Source organism: Canis lupus, chromosome 16, assembly GCF_011100685.1.
Source record: "Canis lupus familiaris isolate Mischka breed German Shepherd chromosome 16, alternate assembly UU_Cfam_GSD_1.0, whole genome shotgun sequence".
NCBI classification, from domain to species: Eukaryota; Metazoa; Chordata; class Mammalia; order Carnivora; family Canidae; genus Canis; species Canis lupus.
The window spans coordinates 54,463,478-54,486,530 of record NC_049237.1 but is presented as its reverse complement, the minus strand read 5'-3'; the positions used below and the strand labels follow the sequence as shown (position 1 = coordinate 54,486,530).

The 23,053-nt window shown below is 35.6% G+C and overlaps 1 protein-coding gene across 6 annotated transcripts in view; it reads left to right on the top strand.

Moving 5' to 3' along the window:
• Positions 1-23,053, top strand: part of WDR17 (WD repeat domain 17) — a 102,650-nt gene that overhangs the window by 32,993 nt on the left and 46,604 nt on the right. For 5 of the 6 annotated variants that reach the window (XM_038560501.1, XM_038560505.1, XM_038560502.1 and 2 more), the window contains 4 exons: positions 6,016-6,144; positions 12,709-12,892; positions 16,594-16,824; positions 21,678-21,929. In XM_038560501.1, coding sequence (XP_038416429.1) covers positions 6,016-6,144; positions 12,709-12,892; positions 16,594-16,824; positions 21,678-21,929 — 796 coding nt within the window. Of the gene's footprint in view, positions 1-5,482; positions 5,606-6,015; positions 6,145-12,708; positions 12,893-16,593; positions 16,825-21,677; positions 21,930-23,053 lie in introns of those variants that run through there. The other variant, XM_038560506.1, reaches the window with a different exon arrangement.

The following is a 23,053-nucleotide window of genomic DNA, read 5'->3' as shown; positions in this document are numbered from 1 at the left end:
TATTTAGAGTGTTCAGAAAAATAAAATACCAGCCAAGAAATCTATACACTGTGAAATTATCTTTCATGAGTGAAGGAGAAATAAAGACTTGCTCAGACAAACAGGAATTGGGGAATTTCTTGCCAGTAGACCTACCTTGCAATAAATGTTAGGAGAAGTTCTTCAGAGAAGGTAAGTGGTACAAGTCAGAAAATCAGATCTGCATAAACAAAGGAAGAGTATTGGAGAATATATAAGTAAAGGTAAAATAAAAACTTTCATTTTTCTTATTCTTAATCTTGTTAACAATTAACAGTTTGTATATAATAAAAGTAAAACAATATATTTTATTATACTTTTATGAACATACATACATATATGTGTGTGGTGTTGCTTATGTATTTATGTATAAGTAAAATGAATAACAGCAATGATATAAGGGATGAGAAGATGAATTAGGGAATTAGAGATATTTTGTTATTTATAAGGTGCCTACACTACCTGAGAAGTGGTATGGTGTTATTTGAAAGTAGACTTGGAGTAGTTATATCTTACAAAGTCTAGGACAGTCACACACAATTTTAAATGATATGCTAAGAAAGAAGAAAAAGTTGAATCATATAAAGTGCTCATTTGAAACCACAGAAGAAAGAAAAAGTGTGGAGGACGAAAACAGGAACAAATTGAAACAGTAAAAATTGGGTATATACTAATCCAAGCGTATCAATCATTACCTTGAACATCAATGGCCTAATGCACTAATGAAAACATATAGTTGGGTCTTTGTCTACAAGTAGCTCAAATTAAATATAAAGACATACATAGATAAAGAGTAAAGGGATGAAGAAAGATAAACCATGCTAACACTAATTAAAAGAAGTGTGTATAGATATGTAAATTTCAGAGCAAGGATAACGAGAGACATTACATGGTGATAAAAGGGTCAGTAATCCAAAAAGACTCACACACAACTTTAATGTGTGTATGCCTAATAACAGTATTGTAATACATGAGGCAAAAAATGATAGAAGTACGAGAAGAAATAGATGGGCATACTGTTCTAGTTGGAGACTCTGAACAGATCTACCAGACAGAAAATCAGTAAGAACATAATTGAACTTTATAGCATCTTCAAGCAAGTGTGTATAGTCCACACTATGGATTACTTCCTCCAACAACAGCAGGTTGCACATTCTCCTCGAGCTCACATGGAACATTTCCCTAGATAGATCATGTTTTGGGCCATAAAGCACATCTCAACAACTTAAAAGTACAGAAATAATACAAGGTTTACTCTCACACATCAGTGGAATTAAACTAAAAATCAGTACCAGAGATATAACTTGAAAATCTCCATATAGAGACTAAACAACAATCTTCTAAATAACACATGGATCAAAGAAGAAGTCTTAAGAGAAACTGAAAAGCATTTTTAAACTGCATGAAATTGAAAATACAACTTAACGTAATTTATGGGATGCGGCAAAAACCGTGCTTGGAGGGAATTTATAGAATTTAATGCATATATTAGAGAAGAAGGAAGATCTAAAATTAATCATCTAAGCTTCTGCCTTAGGGAACTAGAAAAAGAGGAGTAAATTAAATAAATGCAAAGTAAGCAGAAGAAAAGAAATAATAAAAATTAGATCAGAAATCAGTGAAATCCGAAATAGAAAATCAGTAGAGAAAATCAACAAAACAAAAAGGTGCTTCTTTGAAAGATCAATAAAATCAATCGCTTCTCGGCCTTTTGGCTAAGATGAAGTGTAGGATCAATAAAATCTATTAGCCTTTAAGCTCGACTAATTAAAAAGAAAAGAGAGAAGGAACATGTTACGAATACCAATAATGAAAGAGGGGACATCGCTATATAACCAATGGATATTAAAAGGGTGATACAGAAATACTACAAATTTGGTAATCTATATGAAAGGGACCAATTCTTTAAAGATATAATTTGCCAAAACTTACAGAAGAAATATACAACCTGAATAGACCTATGTTTTAAAGAAATTGAATGAATAATAACAGTTTATGATACTGTGATTTATAAGAAATATGTATTTATTTAGTCATTCAGATGTCAGTGTCCCAAGTGTAGAGAGCCATAAATGTGTCTTTTGTTATGCTAATAAGGTGACTTTTAGAAAGCATGTAAGGATGGAGGTTGATGGCTGGCCGGAGCCAATCTTATGATTACAGGGTTGGAACTTTTAATCCCACCCCTTGACCTTCGGGGAGAGGAGAGGGGCTGGAGGTTGAAAGATCTCCAGTGGCCAGTAGTTTAATCAGTCAATCCTGTATAATGAAGCCTCTACTAAAACACAAAAGGAAGGGGTTCAGAGGGCTCTCAGGTTGATGAACGCGTGACCCACTCTGAGAAGATGGGATCTCCTTGCCCCTTCCCTCTACGTTGCTTCATGCGTCTCTTCTATCTGGCTGTTCCTGAGTTATGTCCTCTTATAACAAACCAGTAATCTAGAAGTAAAATGTTTCTCTAAGTTCTTGAGCCATTTCTAGCAAATTAAGACTTGAACAGACCCTTCACTGAAGAAGATAGATGGCGTATGAGTATATGGAAAGATGTTCGACCTAGGGAAATCCAAATTAAAACAACGAGTTACTACTTACATACCTATTAGAATGGCCTGTCCAGAACACGGACACCACCAAAGGCTGGTGAGAGTGGGAAACAGCAGGAGCTCCCATTTATTTCTGGTGGGAATGCAAATGGTGCAACCTCTTTGAAAGACAGTTTGATCTTTTCTTTTTTTTTTTTAAATTATTTTTATTTATTTATTTTTAGTTTGATCTTTTCTTATATAATAGGCATACTCCTACTCCAGCAGTCCCCTCTTTTGCACTCCCTGTTACTCACCTAAAGGAATTGAAAACTTAAGTTTACATAAAAACCTGTGCATGGGTGTTTATAGCAGCTTTATTCATAACTGTTAAAACTTGAAAACAACCAAGATGTCCTTCAGTAAGTGAATGGATAAATAAACAGTGGTACTCTTTATTATTTATTTAAAAGGGAATATTTTTCACTGCTAAAAAGAGATGAGCTATGAGGCCATGAAAATACAGGGAGGAAACTTAAGTGTCTATTACTCAAAGAAAAGATTATATACTGCATGATTACAATGAAAGGGCATAACTATGGATAAAAGGTGAAACTGGGCAGAGTATAACAATATCAGTGCTTGCCAGGGGTTATTGAGAGACGGAGAGATCAATGGGCAAACAGAGGGGATTTTTTAGGGCAGTGTATCTATTCTGTACAATCTACAGTGGTGGATGCATGTCCTTCTACATTTGTCCAAACCCATGGAATGCACAACACCGGGGGCCAACCCTACTGTAAACTAAGGACTTTGGATGATGATGATGTGTCAGTGTAGGTTCATCACTGTAACAGATGTACCAATCTGATGCTAGGCATTGATGGTGGGGGGAGGTTGTGTGTATGGGGGACAGGGAGTGAACGCAAACTCTGTCATTTCAACTCAGTTTTTGCTGTGAAACTAACACTGCTCTAAAAACAGTTTATTAAGTTTAAAAAAGATTTAAAAAAAAAAGCAGTAAGTGAACATTCTAAAAATGATTCCATTTTACCTGTCTAAATCTTTCTCTTACATTTCTTTTCCAGATATAAACTCAAAATTTGCTTAAACATAAATGAGAAACAACTTTTATTTACAAACATTACGAGTAGTAACCATAGACCCCAAATGTAAACCACAAAAGCCTATTTAATCCACACTGTAGTTAAAATAATGTATATTTCAAAAAAAAATAATAAAATAAAATAATGTATATTTCCAGTGAAAGGTAACATTGTAACATTACTAGTTTAAAAAATATGTATATTTTAAAAAATTTGTCAGGAGTGCTAGTGCTTGAGGAAATACAAGTGCCAGAGGAGGAGGAGGAAAGAAGATTCTTAGAGTTAAACAAGCACAGTTATCATGGAATTTTTCACTTCAAATAACTTTTTACTTAAAAAAAACCCCACTAATTCCACTCAGATAAGGAGATTTCATGGGATGAAGACAGATTCAGGGAAGAAAGAGGAAAGAAGAAGAGATCTTTTGTAGAACGTGGAAATATGAAATAGAAAAGATACAAAGAAGAAAGTAGCTTGATAAGTAAACTGGTGATAATGTAACTGACTAGAGTTTACTAATTTTGAGCATTAAAATAAAGAAGAAATACAGGGTTATGGTCAGTACATGATTCCAGTAATACTGAAAAGGAAGCAGATGATGGAAACACTGCTTTATTTTTCAATGACATTACCAAGTTTTGTTCAGAGCAACTTGTTTTAAACCACTAGGTGGCAGGGTAGAAAGAGAAAAGGCACACTGAACAGGTACCCATTACACTTGTGTCTTAGGTCAGGCGTGTATATATATTTATGTGTTAATGTTTCATAGGTGTGATATTTGACATTTGTGTTAAAGCAATAACAACATAAACAGAATATTGATTAAATGCTGACGTTTGGTTATGTTAGGCCATGTGAACCAAACTTATTATCTCCCAGGTATTTACTTAATTTTTCAAAAATATATTTTTTTAAATTTTTATTTATTTATGATAGTCACACAGAGAGAGAGAGAGAGAGGCAGAGACACAGGCAGAGGGAGAAGCAGGCTCCATGCACCGGGAACCCGATGTGGGATTCGATCCCGGGTCTCCGGGATCGCGCCCTGGGCCAAAGGCAGGCGCCAAACCGCTGCGCCACCCAGGGATCCCCAAAAATATTTTAAAATTTATAATTGCTATTTATATTTTTTCCTTACTTGAAATAGGTATGAAATTCACAATAGTGAAAAATTGGTAGTTTCCTGGTATAACTTTGTAGTATAAGTGAAGACTCTTATGTTGAGAGTCCTCATTTTTAGACCAATATTTTTGACCATATTAGACCATCATAATGGTCTAGATTCTGCCTTGAAAAAAAATTTTTTTTGGTCAATTAATCTATTCTTGAATGCCATTCAAGGTAACTCTATAGGGTAATGCTCAGAAGAGGTTCTTTGTTTTTGTTTTTGCCTTAGATATTCCCTGTTTCTGGGTTTTCAATATGATCATAGATATACAAACAGTCCCCCACTTGGTTTCCTTTTCTCCACGATCCTAGAAGAATTGAGTTGAGAGTTTACACAGAGATTCACAGAATCCCTTGAGATGAGATGAATGGAAGGGAACACCTATTTCAGAGGATTTCTTTTAACTAGAAGGAACAGAAACCTGAGGTTAGATGCCTGCCTCCGTGCTCTGCCCTGGCTTGGAGCTGGGTCTCCCTCCCTGCTTACGGGAGCCCCAGCCAGGCTGATTCTTCATCTTGAGGGCTGTTTACTCCACTGTCCTCTGCCTGCCACGTCAACATTTTGTAACCAGTGGTTTCCAGTTTCCTTCTGTCCCCTCTTCACAATGAACAGTATTGTTAACGCAGCCTGCGGACCTGCCCTCTGTCCCATAAATAGTTATTGCAAAGATACTGAGTCACTGTAAAAACAGTGATGTTCTCTGACAGAGGCTACAGTCCTCCCAATTTTGGCTTTCAGGGCTTTACATTTGAAATTGCTGCCCTGCATGAATTGCTAGTATTTAAAAATCAGTAGGTTTTACGTAAAAATCTAGATACTTCCATTTCTCTGGAAGCTTATATAAATCTGGCAACATGGGAGGGTCTTCTCCAGTGGCACTAGAGCCCGTCAGATAGAATATGGCCTTTCTGTTTCACTGTAGTCCCCATCACTCCTCTAGGGTTCCCATTCCTTGGCCAAATGTTATTTGTCATTTATCATTTTATAATTTCGTGTTTTCAAATTTGAGTTATCTGCCTTAATGTCTCTAGACATTTGGGGATTTCAGCTCTCGTTCTCTGAAAGTGTACATCGAGATTAATAGTCCTAGTAGAGAATTTTTTCAGGACATTAAGATAAGGATTGATGAAGAAAGACATAAAATAATTAAGTTTATTGAATCATGAAAATGGCTGATGTTTCTCCAAATTTGTTTTTTAAGGCAAACATGTCCCAGGTAAGGCAGGTGGGACTGCTGGCCGCTGGATGTCAGCCGTGGAACAAAGATGTATGTGCTGCCAACGGAGACAGGTTTGCATATTGCGCCACCCTGGCCATCTATATTTACCAGGTAAGATACTATTGATTCTTTTTGATTTCCAATTTAATTAAGTAAAATTAAAATTTAATTTAATACCTATTTTAAAAATCCCTGTTATATAAAAGGCTTAGTGCTGTAATTTAATTGATACTTCTATTTTGTTGCTGTTTATACTATATAGGTTTTACAGGTCAGACTTTTAGAAAATGCTTATATCATAGTTTTAAATTATTGGAAAAACCTTAGTTGATGTCATAAACCTTTATGTGCTGTTCATCAAAAAGAATTTCCTCAAGAATTAAAAGCTTCCAGTTCATGAGTGGTGAGCAATTAGAATTTAATCCTTTTAAAATATATTTCCATATAAGTAGTTGGAATTCATGTATTCCTTTGTTTCAGACCTGGCTCAGTAGCATTTTCTATTAAAAAAAATCATAAGTTGAAGAATGTGGGTCATCTGTTAGAGATCATTATAGTGAAAACAGGGCAGATATGAAATACGTTGAGCTATTCTTGAGATTCACACCTTTATCACTCCTTTTTCTCATGTCTGAGCTCCATCCAGACATCTCTTCGTCAGTTCCCAATCTATAGAGCCCATGGCCTTCTGAATAGCCCCAGGTAGAGGTACCACAAGCATCTTAAATCAGGTCAGTCTTTCTGCTCAAACCTAGAGTCAGCATTTCAGTGTTAGCAGCTAAACTTTCATCCAAAGCCCCCGTGTGAAGGTTAGCTACCTTAGGGCTCTCTCTTCTACTCACCTCCTGTACTAGAGGTAAGCGGGAGCAATCCTAGCATTTGGTAACCTTTATATCCTTCTCACCTAAACTATTATAATAATCTCTTACTATCCTCTTCGCTTCTACTTTGAGTCCCTTTAATTTATACTGCAGTGTAATCAATCATCATGTAATGCAAATCCAGAATTTTCTATCTTCAGCTGCTCCTCATTCTTTCATATTAACATCCAGACTTTGTAGTGTGACATTGTTTTGCAGTGTTTCTTTCACCTCTCGGCTCACCTTGTGGCCCGGGCATAACCAACCTAATTGTATTTTCCAAAACATCTCAGATTCTTTATATCTTGCCTTTGCTTACACAAGGTTTTCCATTTGCCTGCGTTGCCTGTTTAGAGAATGTTTTCTCATCTTTCAAATCTTGGCTCAAGTGTCTAAACTCTTTTCCACATTCTGCTTTTTCTCTTTCCTGTTAGCAAAGGACCTTAGGAAATGCACTGCCTGTCTGCCTGCTTCCCTTTGCCAGCAAAAGCCTTCCTTACCTTTGAATTTCTCAAGTTACTCTGTACTCTCTGGAATTTAATAGACACTCACTAAATACTTTTTGAATGATATATGTCTTTTGTTGTTTTGAAACACCAACTCATTCCAGTTAAGAGTGAAAAAAAATTATTGGATTATTCCAGAGTAAAAATCCTTTTAATTACTGATACTGTAGTTTATCGACAGTTTAAGAAATCATAGCAGTAATCTACAAACCAACTAATTTTCCACAACTTTGAGTTATATTTTATGTAGTCCATTATTCAACATTGTAGAAACACCCAGGAATCAAACTGCAGTTTCAGTGTAACTCACATTTTTTCACTTTCCATTGCTCTGTACACAAAGACAGCAGCAGGCCTGTCAATCTCTTCCTTTTCCCTCCCATCTGCCTCCCTTACACTTTGCATGTCTCCCCAAGCTTCTCACTCCCAAAGATCTCCTACAACATTTCTCCCTTAGTCTTAAGTCCCTGTCTTCTTGTTTTATTTCCTTTTAGAGAAGCAGAACATAAAAGTCAAGGCCAACTGTTCCTGCATGGAGTAGGGAAGAGAGTGGATGAAGACAGAAGTTAATTTTTTTCATGTTCGCATGTGTCTTAAGTTTGATGATGACATTTTATGACTTGAATATTTAGGAAGACTGGGTTATAATGATTAAATTAAAAATTTCTGAAGAAAGTTTATGTGTCATTTTTAAAGACTGAAACAAACTAAAAATCACCCTGATTTAGAAATTAAAACAAATTCAGGTGGCAGTTCATTACAGAGTCCACTGCAAAACCTTGTTTCAAAGTATGCAAATAGAAGATTACATTTGTATTAAATGATGACGTTAACATTCAACTTATATTAATCAGTACTGTTTTAAATGTCATTATCTAAATTGAAGTGCTTTGAAAAATATGCTACATAAATACAAAATATAATTATTTTCAAAGGGAATATTTTTAAAATAATATATAGGGTCAATGTACAGTCAGTATTTGATAGTCTGTTGATGCTGTTATTATCAAATCTGTCTGAAATATTAAATGATACTTGTAAATGCCATAAGAATTTTTTCTTTGACCATTGAATTGTGAACTACTCTAAAAATAATTTGTGGTCCAATTCAGTGTAATGGTATGGGCTTGTCATACTGAATTGTAAATATAATAATCCCTGTAAGTTATATATATTGTGTTTAACATACTACTTGGATAATTTGTATAGTAAGGCCAGTGACGGTCATTGATGTGCGCAGAGCTTCTTGTGTTTTTATTGTATTTATAGACTCTTCCACTGAATTTCTAACTTATATAGTAGTTTTTTCTATTATGTGCATTAGACACATTCACATTATTTACCATAGATAACTGAAATCACTGAATAGCTTAAAACGTACAAACTTATCCCTAAACGTACAAACTTATCCCTAAATGTACAGAAAATGTACTTATATAAACAGGCCAACTTAAGATTATTATAACTGCAATACTAATAAGATGAAAACTCCACTGGTACTTGGTTGTCTTTAATAATATTTTCATCTGAAGTTGTTCGGAATAGCTAAAGTTTAAGTAGTAATAGATACAGAAATTACAGAAGGGAAAACTGAGGGAAATTATTAGTTCATTAGTCAAAGTTTTATATACAGAGATGTTCACTACAGCATAATGTGTGATGGCAAAAGTTGAAAGTTGCTTAAATGATAAATAATAGCATAATGGCTCATTTTTTCCATAATATGAACTGGATCTCTTCCATTGGCCAAGAATCTCTAGGTAGTAAAAATACAACGAACAAACCAGGCAGATTCTTCTCATCAAATTCATATTCTTAGTAAGAACAGGGGGCAGGAAGTGATCCTAAAAAAAATAAGCAAATAAATAAGTAAATGTTGCAGGAAAAAAGTGTTCTATGAAGGACACAAAACAGGTAATACGTTAGAATCACTGACACGAAAAACAAAGGCAACATAAACAAGTGTGACTTCATCAGACTAGAAACCTTTTGCACAGCGAAGGAAGTCATCCACAAAATGCAAAGGCAGCCCACTGAATGGGAGGAAATATTTGCATATCATACATCTGATAAGGGATTAATATCCAAAGCACATAAAGAACTCATATGACTCAATGGCAAATTAAACAAATGATCTGATTAAAAAATAGAGGATGTGAATAGACATTTTTCCAAAGAAGACATACAGGTGGCCAACAGATGCATGAAAAGAAATCACATCACTCATCACCAGGGAAGTGCAAATCAAAACCACACTGAGATAGCACCTCACACCTGTTAGGATGACTGTTTTCAGAAAGACAAGGAATAACGAATGTTGGGGAGGATGTGGAGAAGAGAGAACCCTTGTGCACTGTTGATGGGAATGTAAATTGGTGCAACCACTATGGAAAACTCTATGGAGGTTTCTCAAAAAATTAACCCTCATATGATCTAGCAGTTCTATTTTTGCGGAAGTAAAAACACTAATTTGAAAAGATGCATTTCAGCATCTTTTTCACTGCACTATATCTGAGACCTGGAAGTAATCCAGTGTCCATTGATGGATGAATGGGTAAAGAAAATGTGGTGCATATGTACATGCAATGGAATACCATTTAGCCATAAAAAGAAGGAAGGAAACTTTGCTGTTTGCTATAATGTGGGTGGACCTTGAGGGAATTATGTTAAGTAAAATATGTCAGAGAAAGACAAGTACTGTATGATCTCACTTAAAGATGGGCTTCTCTTTAAAATTTTTTTAGATTTTTTATTTATTTATTCATGAGATACACAGAGAGAGGGAGAGAGAGGCAGAGACACAGGCAGAGGGAGAAGCAGGCTCCATGCAGGGAGCCCGACGTGGGACTCGATCCCTGGACTCCGGGATCACGCCCTGGGCTGGAGGCAGGCACCAAACCGCTGAGCCACCCAGGGATCCCCTGTGATCTCACTTATATGTGGAATCTAAAACAACAACCAACAAAATGAACTCATAGACACTCACAGATACCCAGGATAGATGGGTGGTTGCCAGAGGTGGGGATGGGGTGGGGGCTGAATGGATGAAGGTAGTAAGAAGGTACAAACTTCCAGTTATAAACTAAGTAAGTCATGAGGATGCAATGTACAGCATGTTGAATGTAGTGAATAGCACTGTATTATTTATTTGAAAGTTGCCCAGAGAGTAGATCTTAAAATTTATCATCACGAGAAAAAAAGTATAGCTACGTGTGGTGATTGTTAACTAGACTTACATGATCATATAGCCGTATATGCAAATGTCAAATCATTATGTTCTGTATCTGAAACTAATATGTCGATTATTGTCTCAATTTAAAAAAAGGATAGAGTTATGTTTTGGGGTGGGTATGGGTGTATAAATTTATTTAGATACTTTGGTCAGAAAATACCTTTGTAAAGAGGAATCTTAGAACTGAGACCTGAACAGGAAAGAATGAGTAACCACGAGCTAATCGATGGGGAGAGCATTCGTTCTTTGTCTGACTTATTTCACTTAGCAAGATACCTTCTGCCTCTACCCAAGCTAGCCATTCTGACGGGTATAAGGTGGTATCTCATTGTGGTTTTGATTTGCATTTCCTGGCTGATGAGTGATGTTGAGCATCTTTTCATGTATCTTTTGGCCATGTGTATGTCATTTTCTTTGAAAAATATCTATGGAGGTCCTCTGCCCATTTTTAACAACATTATTGGGGTTTTTTTTGGTGTTCAGTGTTAGAAGTTCCTTATATGTTTTGGATATAACTCCTTATTGGATATACCATTTGCAAATATCTTCTCCCATTCCATAGGGTGCCTTTTCATTTTGTGATGATTTCCTTCACTGTGCAAAAGCTTTGTAACTTGGTGTAGCCCCAATAGTTTATTTTTTAACCTAATTTTTTTCCTTCATTTAAATCTAATGGAAAAATTACAGAAAAAATATTCCAAAACCAGGGTTTTTTCCTCACAGACGTAGGTATAGAAAATATAATAAAGCTCTGAATTATTATGCATATTTAAATAAATTTACATTTATTTTTACTTGTTTTAAAATTATTGTTTTGCTCCCTTATTTTTTTTAAACTTATTGTTTTCTACTCATTATTTATCAGGGAAATGCAAATCAAAACTATAATATCACCTCACACCTGTCAGAAGGGCTAAAATCAACAACATAAGAAACAACAGATGTTGGTGACGATGTGGAGAAAACGCCACCGTCATGCACTGTTGGTGGGAATGCAAATGGTGCAACCACTGGGGAAAACAATATGGAGGTTCCTCAAAAAGTTAAAAATAGAACTACCCTATGATCCAGAAATCACAGTAACGGGTATTTACCCAAAGAACACAAGGATGCGATTTCAAAGGAATACATACACCCCTATGTTTACAGCAGCATTACTTAATAATAGCCAAGATATGGAAGCAGCCAAGTATCCATTGATTGATGAAAGGATAAAGAAGCAAAAAAAAAAAAAATATATATATGTATATATATATATATATATTCTATTGTATTCAATCTATTCTATTCTATACACACACACACACACACACACACACACAATGGAATGTTATTCAACCATAAGAAAGAATGAAATCTTGCCATTTGCAAACAACCTGGATGGAGCTAGAGAGTATAATGCTAAGCGAAATAAATTAATCAAATAAGGACAAATACCACATGATTTCACTCATTTGTGGAATTTAAGAACCAAAACAAGCAAAGGGAAAAAAAAAAATGAGAGACCAATCAAGAAATAGACTCTCGAGTGCCTGAGTGGCTCAGCTACTTAAGCATCTGCCTTTGGCTCAAGTCATGATCCCTCCCTGCTTTGGGCTCTCTGCCCAAAGGGGAGCCTGCTTCTCCCTTTCCCTTTGCCTCTCCCCTCTACTTGTGCTCTCTCTCAAATAAATAAAATCTTACAAAAAGAAAGAAACAGACTCTTAATGTTAGAGAATAAACTGATGGAGGAGAGAGGAGTTGGGGGGGATGTGAAATAGGTGATGAGGATTAAGGAGGACACTTGTGATGAGCGCTCAGTGATGAATGGCAGCGTTGAATCACTGTATTTCACACCTGATTCTAGTATAACACTATGTTAGCTAACTGGAATTAAAATTTTAAAAAAAGATTTCTTTCTATTCATTGAATACGTTTAACACTTGAAAGTGGACCAAGACTTGAAATGTGTTCATATCATGTTATTAGTTGTACTAATTTTCATGTATGTAGCTTTTTAAAAATAGTGTGATTATTAACAAAAAGTGTATTATCAAAAAAAAAGCACTGAAATGTCTTGTTTATATATTTTTTTTAGTTGGATCACCGTTATAATGAATTCAAACTTCATGCCATTATGTCTGAACATAAAAAAACAATCACAGCTATCTCTTGGTGTCCACATAACCCTGATCTGTTTGCAAGTGGCAGTACCGATAATTTAGTGATCATTTGGAATGTTGCAGAACAAAAAGTCATTGCTAAGCTCGACAATACAAAAGGTATATTTATAACTGGAGTTTATTTTATTAAATGAAATATTTTTATTTTAGTAAGCAAAATAATTAAATTAGCTCAGATTTTAAAGTACTGGTTTTTAAACTTTGCAGTGCTAACGTATGTATGAAATACATTTCACATTGTGACTCATTGTGTGCATACATATGTATGAAACTGAAACGGAATTTCGTGAAATGTTTATACTTCATACACCAGTCATTTAAAAATAGTCAATACCATATGGTTTCATTGGTTTCATTAATGTTTAAATATAACAAAAATTCCCAAAATAAGTATAGAAATAATACTGGGTAAGATTTTCTTAATGGGACAGTTGATCAGCCTGTTCATTGGTCTACAAGGACAGTGTTAGGCATGTTACCTGTGCCTAACTGAGCTGGTTTCTTCCTTTATTTTTCACTGTGTCAAGATAGAAAGTCCTAGTTTACCCAAGTAGGTCTTAGTGAATTGAGTATTATTGCACTCTTTCTAGTTAGCATCTTACCCCATAATGATGACGTTATCATTTTTCTGTTGTCACATATGTCACAATAATTCACTTTTTGAGCACGACGGATGTGTCAGTTATTAATTATGATTTTGAGAGCTACGGCTGGATGTGTTTTTGATGTGCAGTTCTTTTCTTTTTTTTTTGTGCAGTTGTTTTCTAACAGTTGCTGGTTATAGCTTTGAGTTAGAAAACTGAGATGTGGCAGTCTCACTAGCTGTATTTTTCTCAGTTTCTTAAAAATGTTCTTTTCAGTATGTAGCAACAATATTGAGAATTCACAGGCAATTATATGTGAGTCTTGCTTCCAAGATAATGATGCCTTTTGGAACCTTTGGATATGCCCAACATACTTATAGTATATTTCCTTTTCTTTGTCTTTTCAAATTTAGGTCATTAGGAATGCTAAAAATACCAGTAAAATAAACCAATTTTGTTACACAACTTTCATCTTAAAAAAGTATTTGCCAAACAAGGTTAATTTTTAAACTAGAAAACTATGAATCTTATTCCCAAGTTCATATAACATGCTTACCGTTTTCACCTGCAACAATTCCTGAGCTTCAGTATTAGATAGTGTATAGTGTGTTCCAGTCTCTGAGCAAAAATTTTTTTGAAGTCAACTGTATTCAGTGAGCTTCCATGAATTACATGAATGGTAACAGTTTTCCTTAAGGTTTTCAATACATCAATGAGAAAAAGCCAGAATACTTTTGGTGCAAAGCTTTATCATGTAGAAACAGCAGTTGACCGCCTCAATCAAGATTTTTCATATTTTTCCGATCATACTTGTTTCTCTACCAATCACAAATCCTACAGGTTTTTCCAGTATTGTTTGTATCGATCAATAGTGCATTTTCTCGGTACTTTATATTCAGTTTATGTGAGAGTAATTTTAAGAAACACAATAAATACTCCTTAAATGCCACATGATGTCAGTTGGTCACACAAAATCCATACTGGACTATAACTGCATAATAATACTTTCTAAATGTTATGCACAGGTACAGATTAGCCAATATATTATTGTATTATCACTTAGTTTATCCACTGATTTGTCATCAAGCACTATATGCATCACCTCTATTCATGATGGAAGAGTTTTTTATTCATTAGCTGTGTGTACCATACCTTCTTTTGCCACTGAGCATACAATTAAATAAGACCTTCATTAGCATTTGTAGAATTCTTAAATGATTGTGGTAACAGTTTTGGTCACTTTAACATATTTTTCTTTTCCTTACATATTTTCTTTTGAAAATTTTCAGAGTTAACAATAATCCTCTTGCTGTTTCTAAATATCTCCTTAATTTGAAGTTTGAATGCTTTATTTTATTTGCAAAAAGAATATTATGAAAATTTTGGTGATTTTCATTGTAAATAATTCCCTTTGAAATGTCTTAGACTCTGTTTCTTCTTTTGAGAATCCAGCTTAAGCAAAGTGGAAATTTGTAGTCACCTTTTTTTGAAAATCAGTATTAGAACTTACACATAACAGCAGTTGAACTTGAATTTATTTCTGTATTTTGTATTTCATCATTCTGTTTTCCATAATAATTCATTTAAAGGAAAACAAGTATTAGTTTGTTTAAATGTAAAATGTTAAAATTATCATCAACTTGAAAAATTCACACTTAATAATATCCTTTCAGGGAAAAAAAAAACAACATTGTTAGCTGGATTATAGTACTACTTACCTATCTCAGAATATTTTGGGAAGAATTAAATGAGCTGATATTTTTTAGAGCTCTTAGAAGTACTTACATTAATAAGCCACTATAGACGTCTTTTCTGTTTTAACTTTTAGACATTTCTGGTCCCTTCTTTTCCTTGCTGCCTTTCTGGAAATATGCAGAGAGCCAGCATTTGAGGGGCTTTCTTCAAGTATGCCATGGTGGTTTGACCCATTCAGAATATCTTACCCCTTATTGGGAAATTCTTCTTCTGTTCATGTATCCTATAACCACATCAGCTTTTTATTGGCCTTATTCATGGACTCTTTCTTTCATTCCTTGTATAAATATGTATGTGTTACCACTGTATGTCAGGCTCTGAACTAGGCATTAGGCTTCCAGTTTCTGCCTCTTGGAACATGAAGGACTGTTGACACAAATTAATTCACTGTCAATGAACAACAGTTGACTCTGTGTCTTTGTTCATGTCATTTTCTCCTCCTGGGAAATACTACTCATCCCATACATTAAATATAACTGCTCCCTCAGAATATAACTCAAATCCAGATTTTTCCCAGGACAGTTGCCCAACGGTTCACAAACCTCTCTACACATCAGAATCATTGGAAGAAACTTATTACAAATAGATTCCTGGGCCCTAATTCCATATGATCTGAGGTACATATTCCATGTGCATTTGTTAAAAGTATCTGTGTTGGGAGAATCATGACCTCTGTCTTGAGTTACAAATTTACTGTGACCCTTATTTTATATATGATTTATTCTATCACAGTAATAGTAAGAATACAGTTAACTTTTGTATTTCTTTTGTAGTATAGTTTAAAAGCGTCTTTTACATACATTATTATATTTCCTTTCCTAATATTCACATAGAATAGGTGTTCAGCTATTTTGAGTTCTATCCATTTTATAGAGGAGATGACAGAGGTGTAAGAGGTAAAGTTATTTAATTCATCTGAAGCACCACTAAGATTTGAAACTAAATCCTTAAAAGACATAGATTGTGGCGTTTGTTATTAAATCCCTGTAGTAGCATGTAACTTTTCATACATGTAATCTTTATCTTCCCAAGATATTACATTTATATCTAAATTTAAGATCCTTTAAATCAGGTATCTATCATATCCCATATAAACTTGTACACCCAGAATGCCTACAGCAAGTCTACACAAAAACTCAAAGAATCGATTGCTTTAATATATAGTTTCTGAAAGAAAAATCTGTATAAATTTCAGAATATTTGAAGCACATTGTGGTATTAATAGTTTTAAACATAAGTAGGTACTGTTCCTTGCATTATGGAAGCACCCTAGTATGTGGCCCATAGTCTTTAGGGTTACTTTAGAAGTCCAACTCCCAACTAAGAAGGTGGTAATTTTTTTAATAACAAGCCTATTCTCATATTTTAAGTTGTTTTGGAAATGTACAGTGGAAATAATATTTTACGGCACAAACTAATTCCATGTGTCTCTGTTACATGTCTCTGTTTTATTTATTGTAGGGATACCTGCCTCTCTTAGCTGGTGCTGGAACGTAGGTGATGCGGTGGCATTTGTTTCCCACAGAGGCCCACTCTTCGTTTGGACCATCTCAGGACCAGACAGTGGAGTGACTGTACACAAGGAGGCTCATAGCTTCTTGTCTGATATCTGTATATTCAGATGGCATACCCAAAAAAAGGGGAAAATTGTATTTGGTCATATTGATGGAAGTCTATCAATTTTTCAACCAGGTAAGAATTTAATTAGAGTCTCTTAAAGTTTATTTTTCTTTCCTTATATAATTTCTTTCCTACACAGCATATGGCCAAAATTAACAATATTTTAATTTTAAAATATTAGCTGTGCAAATTTTTGAAGTAAATTTTTACATGAAGTAAATTTTATTGTAATATACTTAACTCAGCTGTGCAGGTTGTACTTTGAGTTAACCCAAATCCAGTCATTTGCCCCGTATTTTTACTTTTTAAAGTCAGTTTATTTCTGTACATTTTCTAAGAAAATGGCCTGAACGAACAAGGACATATAGCAGAAGAATATGAGGACTTACTAATACGACTCAAAAATATTTTCCCACCTACTTATAAAATGCCATTGTGATGTTGTCGCTCCTTAGCAAGGAGATAAAAGGAAATAATAAATCTTCGGATCTCCCGATCAGCTAATTAATCTAGCTGAATAAAGGGGTCTGAGAAACTAATTTATGTTTGTTTTTTTATTTAAACGATGATAAAACATGTAATAGAAAGATCTAAAAATTACCTGAACAGTTCTCCATGCATAAGGAAGAATGGCTACTGTCTGAGAAACATGTTCTTGGCCATCTGGCATGTCTGTTGATGAATGTGACTCCTGACTTGCTAGATAGATAGATGGATTAGGATAAGGAACACTACTTTCACAAAATGTAGTACATTCAATTTATCTGAAATAAATAGAAGAATAAAGAAATTGAAGTTGAACAGATGAAATCACAAAAATTTGAATAAATATTTCTTAAATAATCTTTAAGATAGTTATTTATTAACATTAAAAAAATGACATATAAAACATTGCTATTTTGGGGCCATTTTCTCTCAATACATTTCAAACAGGACCTGTTAATTTTTAAAGAAAGATAACAAGTCTACATATACTTCTTCCCCGCATCCCCTCTGCTCTTTGCACATACCCTCTTGTTCCTTCTGGTTATACTAATTTAACTTGGGGAGAGTTTCATCTGTTTGTTTCAAGTTGGAATGGGGAGGGATCTGTGCATGTTTTTTGGCTTCATTTGGATTTGTTGTTGTCTTACATACTTCCACCCTATCTGTTCCTCTCATTGGAAGAAAATTCTATTTTACAGTTGGTCATTTTGATCTGGTCCATGCCACTTCTTTCCCTCCTTGGCTCTTTGATCTGCGGCAGCCTTCCTCAGTCCCAGGGAGGTAATTTAGAGACAGTCAAGATGACAGTGTGCTTTGTGGGTCCTCCTCTTGATTCTCTGTGGTCTGGAGTTATATAACCAGATCTCGTTACGGACTCCCCCACTACTCCCCCAACCACCCTGTGCCCAGAGATTTCATAAAGATTGTGATTTTTTTTTTTTTTGAGAAAACTGTGTGCTGCTGAGCTCTATCTAAAGAGGAGAACTTTAGAGTGTATACTTACTTTGGTCCAAATTTCATTTGAGGTATTATTCATATTTTATAATTTGTCATTGTGGCCATCTCCTTTTTCAATGACTAGGGCTTTCTTTTCTTGCTTTATTATTGTTATTAGGCAAGAACAATCATTTAAAAATTATTTTTAATTATTTTTTAAAGTATTATATAATACCTTTATAAAAAGGTATTATAAAAATGCCTTTTTAAAATTAGGTATTTTTGAAGGTTTTAAGTAGTAAGACATTGAGACCTTGCATTATGTATCGAAGATGCAAAACACTGAGACATCGTATGCTTATTCTCACATAAAAAGAATAGGAAGGCATAAAGACCTCCTTTGCCCTTTGCATCTCCCTTTTGTGAATTGAAGTCAGGGTGGAATGTATGGTATTTCAAATTCTGACCTGTGACTTCCAGAAGAGGCCATCATTTTCCCATAACTCATCTTCCAGTTATTAATTGAAGTAATTTGCGCATTTGTACCTATTCATCAAGTGTTTTATTTTTCTGGATCCACCATGTGTTCATTCGCTAGGGCTGCCCAAATAAAGTTCCATACCCTGGATGGCTTAGAGCAACAAATTCCTTGTTGCACAGTTCTAGAGACCAGAGATAAGAAATCAAGGTGTCCTGAAGGCACCGGGGAAGCCTCTGCTCCAGACCTCTCCCTTAGCTTCTGGTCATTCCTTAGCTTGCTGCAGCTTAGCATCAGTCTTCACACGGCATTCTCCCTGTGTGCATGCAAGTCTCTGTTCAAATTTCTCTTGTTTATAAGGACACAGTCATATTGGATTACGGTTCACCCTAATGACCCCATCTTAGTTTATCATCTGCAAATACCCCATTTCCAAATAAAGTCACACCCACAGATCCTTGGAGGTTAGGACGTCAACATCTTTTTTTTTTTTTTTTTTTGATGGGAGGGGGGACACAATTCAACCTATCCATACAGACTTCTTGGCCTCATTTATTTCATAGGATGTTTAACAATGAATATGTACAAAACATTAGCAAAGGTATAAGTAAGCCTGCCATGCGTTTGCCTTTTGCTTATACATGAGCTCAGAGGTCATGAAGGAAATACTACTTTTTTATTCTGATGTTACATTCTATATTTCGAGTTTGAAGCCTTGAGAATGATAGCATTAGTACTGGTATTATTATGCTTTTTAATTTTCCTGAAGAGTGGTCACTTTTACCTTCTTAATGATTTATTGGCACAACAGATTGTCTCCATGAAACAAGATAGAATTTATGCTCTCGAGGTTTCTGCAGGACACTAAGACCTCATGCTCTCTGTTGTCCTATCTTCATCTCTCTTGGAAGAAGAAGGAAATACAGAGGTGATGCAGCTGGCTTTTCCACCTTCTCCCTTTCGGTCTGAAAAACACCACTTTATTCTCTATTAGATACTGGATTTTCATGTAAAAATTCACCTATGAACAGAGAATTCTAGGGCCAAAAATATTAGAAAACTGCTTTAGCTATTTTAAGTTAAGGTTTTGACAAACCAGGTTGTCAGAATTTTTTATCTTCATTATAGAAATGTTTTCATTGAATTGACTTTGGTGTTGTTCCAAGGATGTGCATTAATTACGTTTGTATGGTTTTATTTTAGAAATGTTGATGACATTGTCCATATGTAATACTGTGTTCCTTTTTGAAAACACACAGGAAACCTGTATTTCTCGTCTCAGTTCTGGGAAAAGCTGTGCTTCTCCTGAGCATATTTTTTTGTCTTTTTGTTTTATTTTTATCCTATGGACACCATGAGTTGTTACCTTACATGATTTTTTTTTTCTCTTTTCTTTGGCCACCGGTCTCAGAATTCAACAGCTATATAGCTGTATAGTATAATAATGTTCCCTCATTATTTTGTTCTTCAACTCCAATTTGCCGTTGCCCTAGTTTTTGTGTTTTTTTTTATATAGAAATTATCAGCCTTATCTTCTTATTGACTTACCTTCTCAAATGCTTCTTTCCCTATATGACAACACAAGTTCCCTGATATTTGTATAATAAAATAGAACATAAATAATAACAAAATAAATATATAAAATAATGAAAGTATTATCAACTATTATGGCTGACTAAAATTTTATAGATTTAGGTTTTTTTTTTAAAGATTTTATTTATTCATGAGAGACAGAAAGAGGCAGAGACACAGGCAGAGGAAGAAGCAGGCTCCCTGGGGTGAGTCTGATATGGGACTTGATCCCAGGACCCTAGGATCATGCCCTGAGCCAAAGACAGATGCTCAACCGCTGAGGCACCCACGTGCCCCTAGTTTTCTATATTTTTATAAGAAAAATGTTGGTACTAGAATAGAAAACAGTGACTATAATTCATAATCATTTGATTAGGTATGGGGCTTTCGGGCAACATGATTTAGGTATTATAGCAATTTGCATCGCATATTTCCCCACATTTGTGTCACTTGTTTTTATTTATTTTTTCAGATGTTGGAGTATTTTTCATAAACCATTGATATTAACTGGCACATGCAAATACCTAAACATTAAGACATAGCTTTAGTACAGCGTAGGTTAATCTTTTCTCTCTCTCTCTCTCTCTCCCTCTCTCTCTTTCTGACTTGTCGTGATTGGCAAGTGACAGTACTTAGCTCCTAATTGGAGCCCCGCCTGGGGTAACTGCAGAAGCACTTTTACCCCATTGCTACTCATGTCTAAATTTGGAAGAAACAAGAGGATTGCTTGATAGTCCTTTGCTTCATTTAATTCTGCATGTTTTATGTCCCTGTTTTTCTGGCTGCCGTATTTGTACTGGTTGTCAGGAGTGAGTTATGGTTATGACACCTGCTGTGATGCGTGAGGAAGGGGTGACAGTCAATATTGATATGTTGCTTGTAACAGGCCCCACTGTTCTTAGCACTTGGAGTGACTAACTCACTTAATCTTGTACAAAACTCCACGAGCTAAGTACTGTCACGTTCTCCATTATACAAATAAAACACTGAGCGGCCCACAGAGGTTCCATGTCTTGTCTGGGAAAGCAGAGCCAGTCGGTGGTGGAAGGACGCTTTGCACCCAGGCGGTGGGCTGCAGATGTGTGCTTTTAATCACAGCAGGGTGTTCCTTTTGGTAAGCACTTCCCGTGCCTGCACTGCCATCACTCACTGGAAATCACAGTTGATGACAAGATCATGGGTGTTGTTTAATCTGTCTTTTCCCTTGGGATTTCAGTAACAAATAGGAGGAACAGTCAGGGCACTAGAGATTGCCAAACCCAGCAGTTCAGTCTGACCTTCCTCTCGTCCCCCTGCACCCATGTGTTGATGATGACCTCTGCACAGAAATGCCAGATCTGTGTCCCCGTACTCTGAGAGGCCACTGGTGTGCCGAGAGGAAAGTAATAGCATCTCAGTTGTGGCTTTTCTTTTGAGTGTTTTGTTTAAGATCTTTTTCTTTATGTCTTAATAGGTAATAAAAGTCAGAAGCATGTTCTGAGACCTGAATCTCTTGAAGGGACAGATGAAGAGGATCCAGTGACAGCCCTGGAATGGGACCCACTGTCCACAGATTATCTCCTGGTGGCTAATTTGCATTTTGGAATTCGCCTGCTAGATTCAGAATCCCTTTATTGCATAACGACGTTTAATTTTCCCAGTGCAGCAGCTTCTGTTCAGTGCTTAGCCTGGGTTCCCAGTGCTCCTGGGATGTTTGTAACTGGGGGTAAGTTGACCCTGTTCCCCAGAGTTTTAAATATATGTGTATTCTCTGTGTGAGTCAGGGAAATTCTACTCTTTTATTGGTTACTTTTGTGTAAAATGTATTAATATCCCAGTATTATCATTTGTTATAGTAAATGCCTAGTTTACTGTATGTCATTAACATAGTGCAAATAGAAATGAAATTAATGGAGTGCCTGGGTGGCTCAGTTGGTTAAGCGTCTACCTTCGGCTCGGGTCCAGGTCTCAGGGTCCTAGGATCAAGTCCCACATGATGCTCCCTGCTCCACGGGGCGTCTGCTTCTCCCTCTGCCTCTGCCACCGTCCCGGCTTGTGATTTCTCTCTCTCTCTCTCTCTCTCTCAAATAAATAAAATATTTTTAAAAAGTGAAAATAAGGCCCAGTTTTCCAGGTTTCCAGTAATAAATTGGAACGTATTCTATATGTGCACACACGTGCTCATGTTTTTGTGTTTGTGTATAGAAGACAAAGACAATTCAGTTTCGGGAATGGAAAGATGACAGTAGAAGTATTGACTAGAATGACAGTTGATGTAGATGGGAGCTCCGTGAGCCTCACTGATAATTTGGACAGTCAGTGACCATGGGTACCTAGGTAGACACGGTACTTTCAACCTAAGTTGGAAATGAAAATGCAGTTTATCATTATGGCTTGAAAGGAAGTTCCTTTATGATTTCCCGAGTCCTGAAAGAATTAGTAAAGCTAAGAAGTGACGGGATAGGAAGATGAGGACATTTAAGCTAATAATTAGGAATTAACTCCTTCTACTGTTTTTTTTTTTAAGATTTTATTTATTTATTTATTTGAGAGAGACAGAGAGCACAAGTGGAGAGAGAGGCAGAAGGAGAAGCCAGCTCCCCATTGAACAGGGAGCCTGACTTGGGGACCCCAGGATCATGTCCTGAGCTCAAGGCAGAGGCTTCACCAACTGAGCCACCCAGGTGACTTCCCTTCTCCTGTTTTCCTAGGATCCAAGAGAGAGGCCTCTGAAAGACTGAGTACTTTCAGCTACTTTATAACTATTTCCCATATTTGCGCAATGTGAAATAAGAGAGTTTTTATCCTTGGAACTGTCTTAAAGAAATTCTTTACTTCTTTGAACACTTA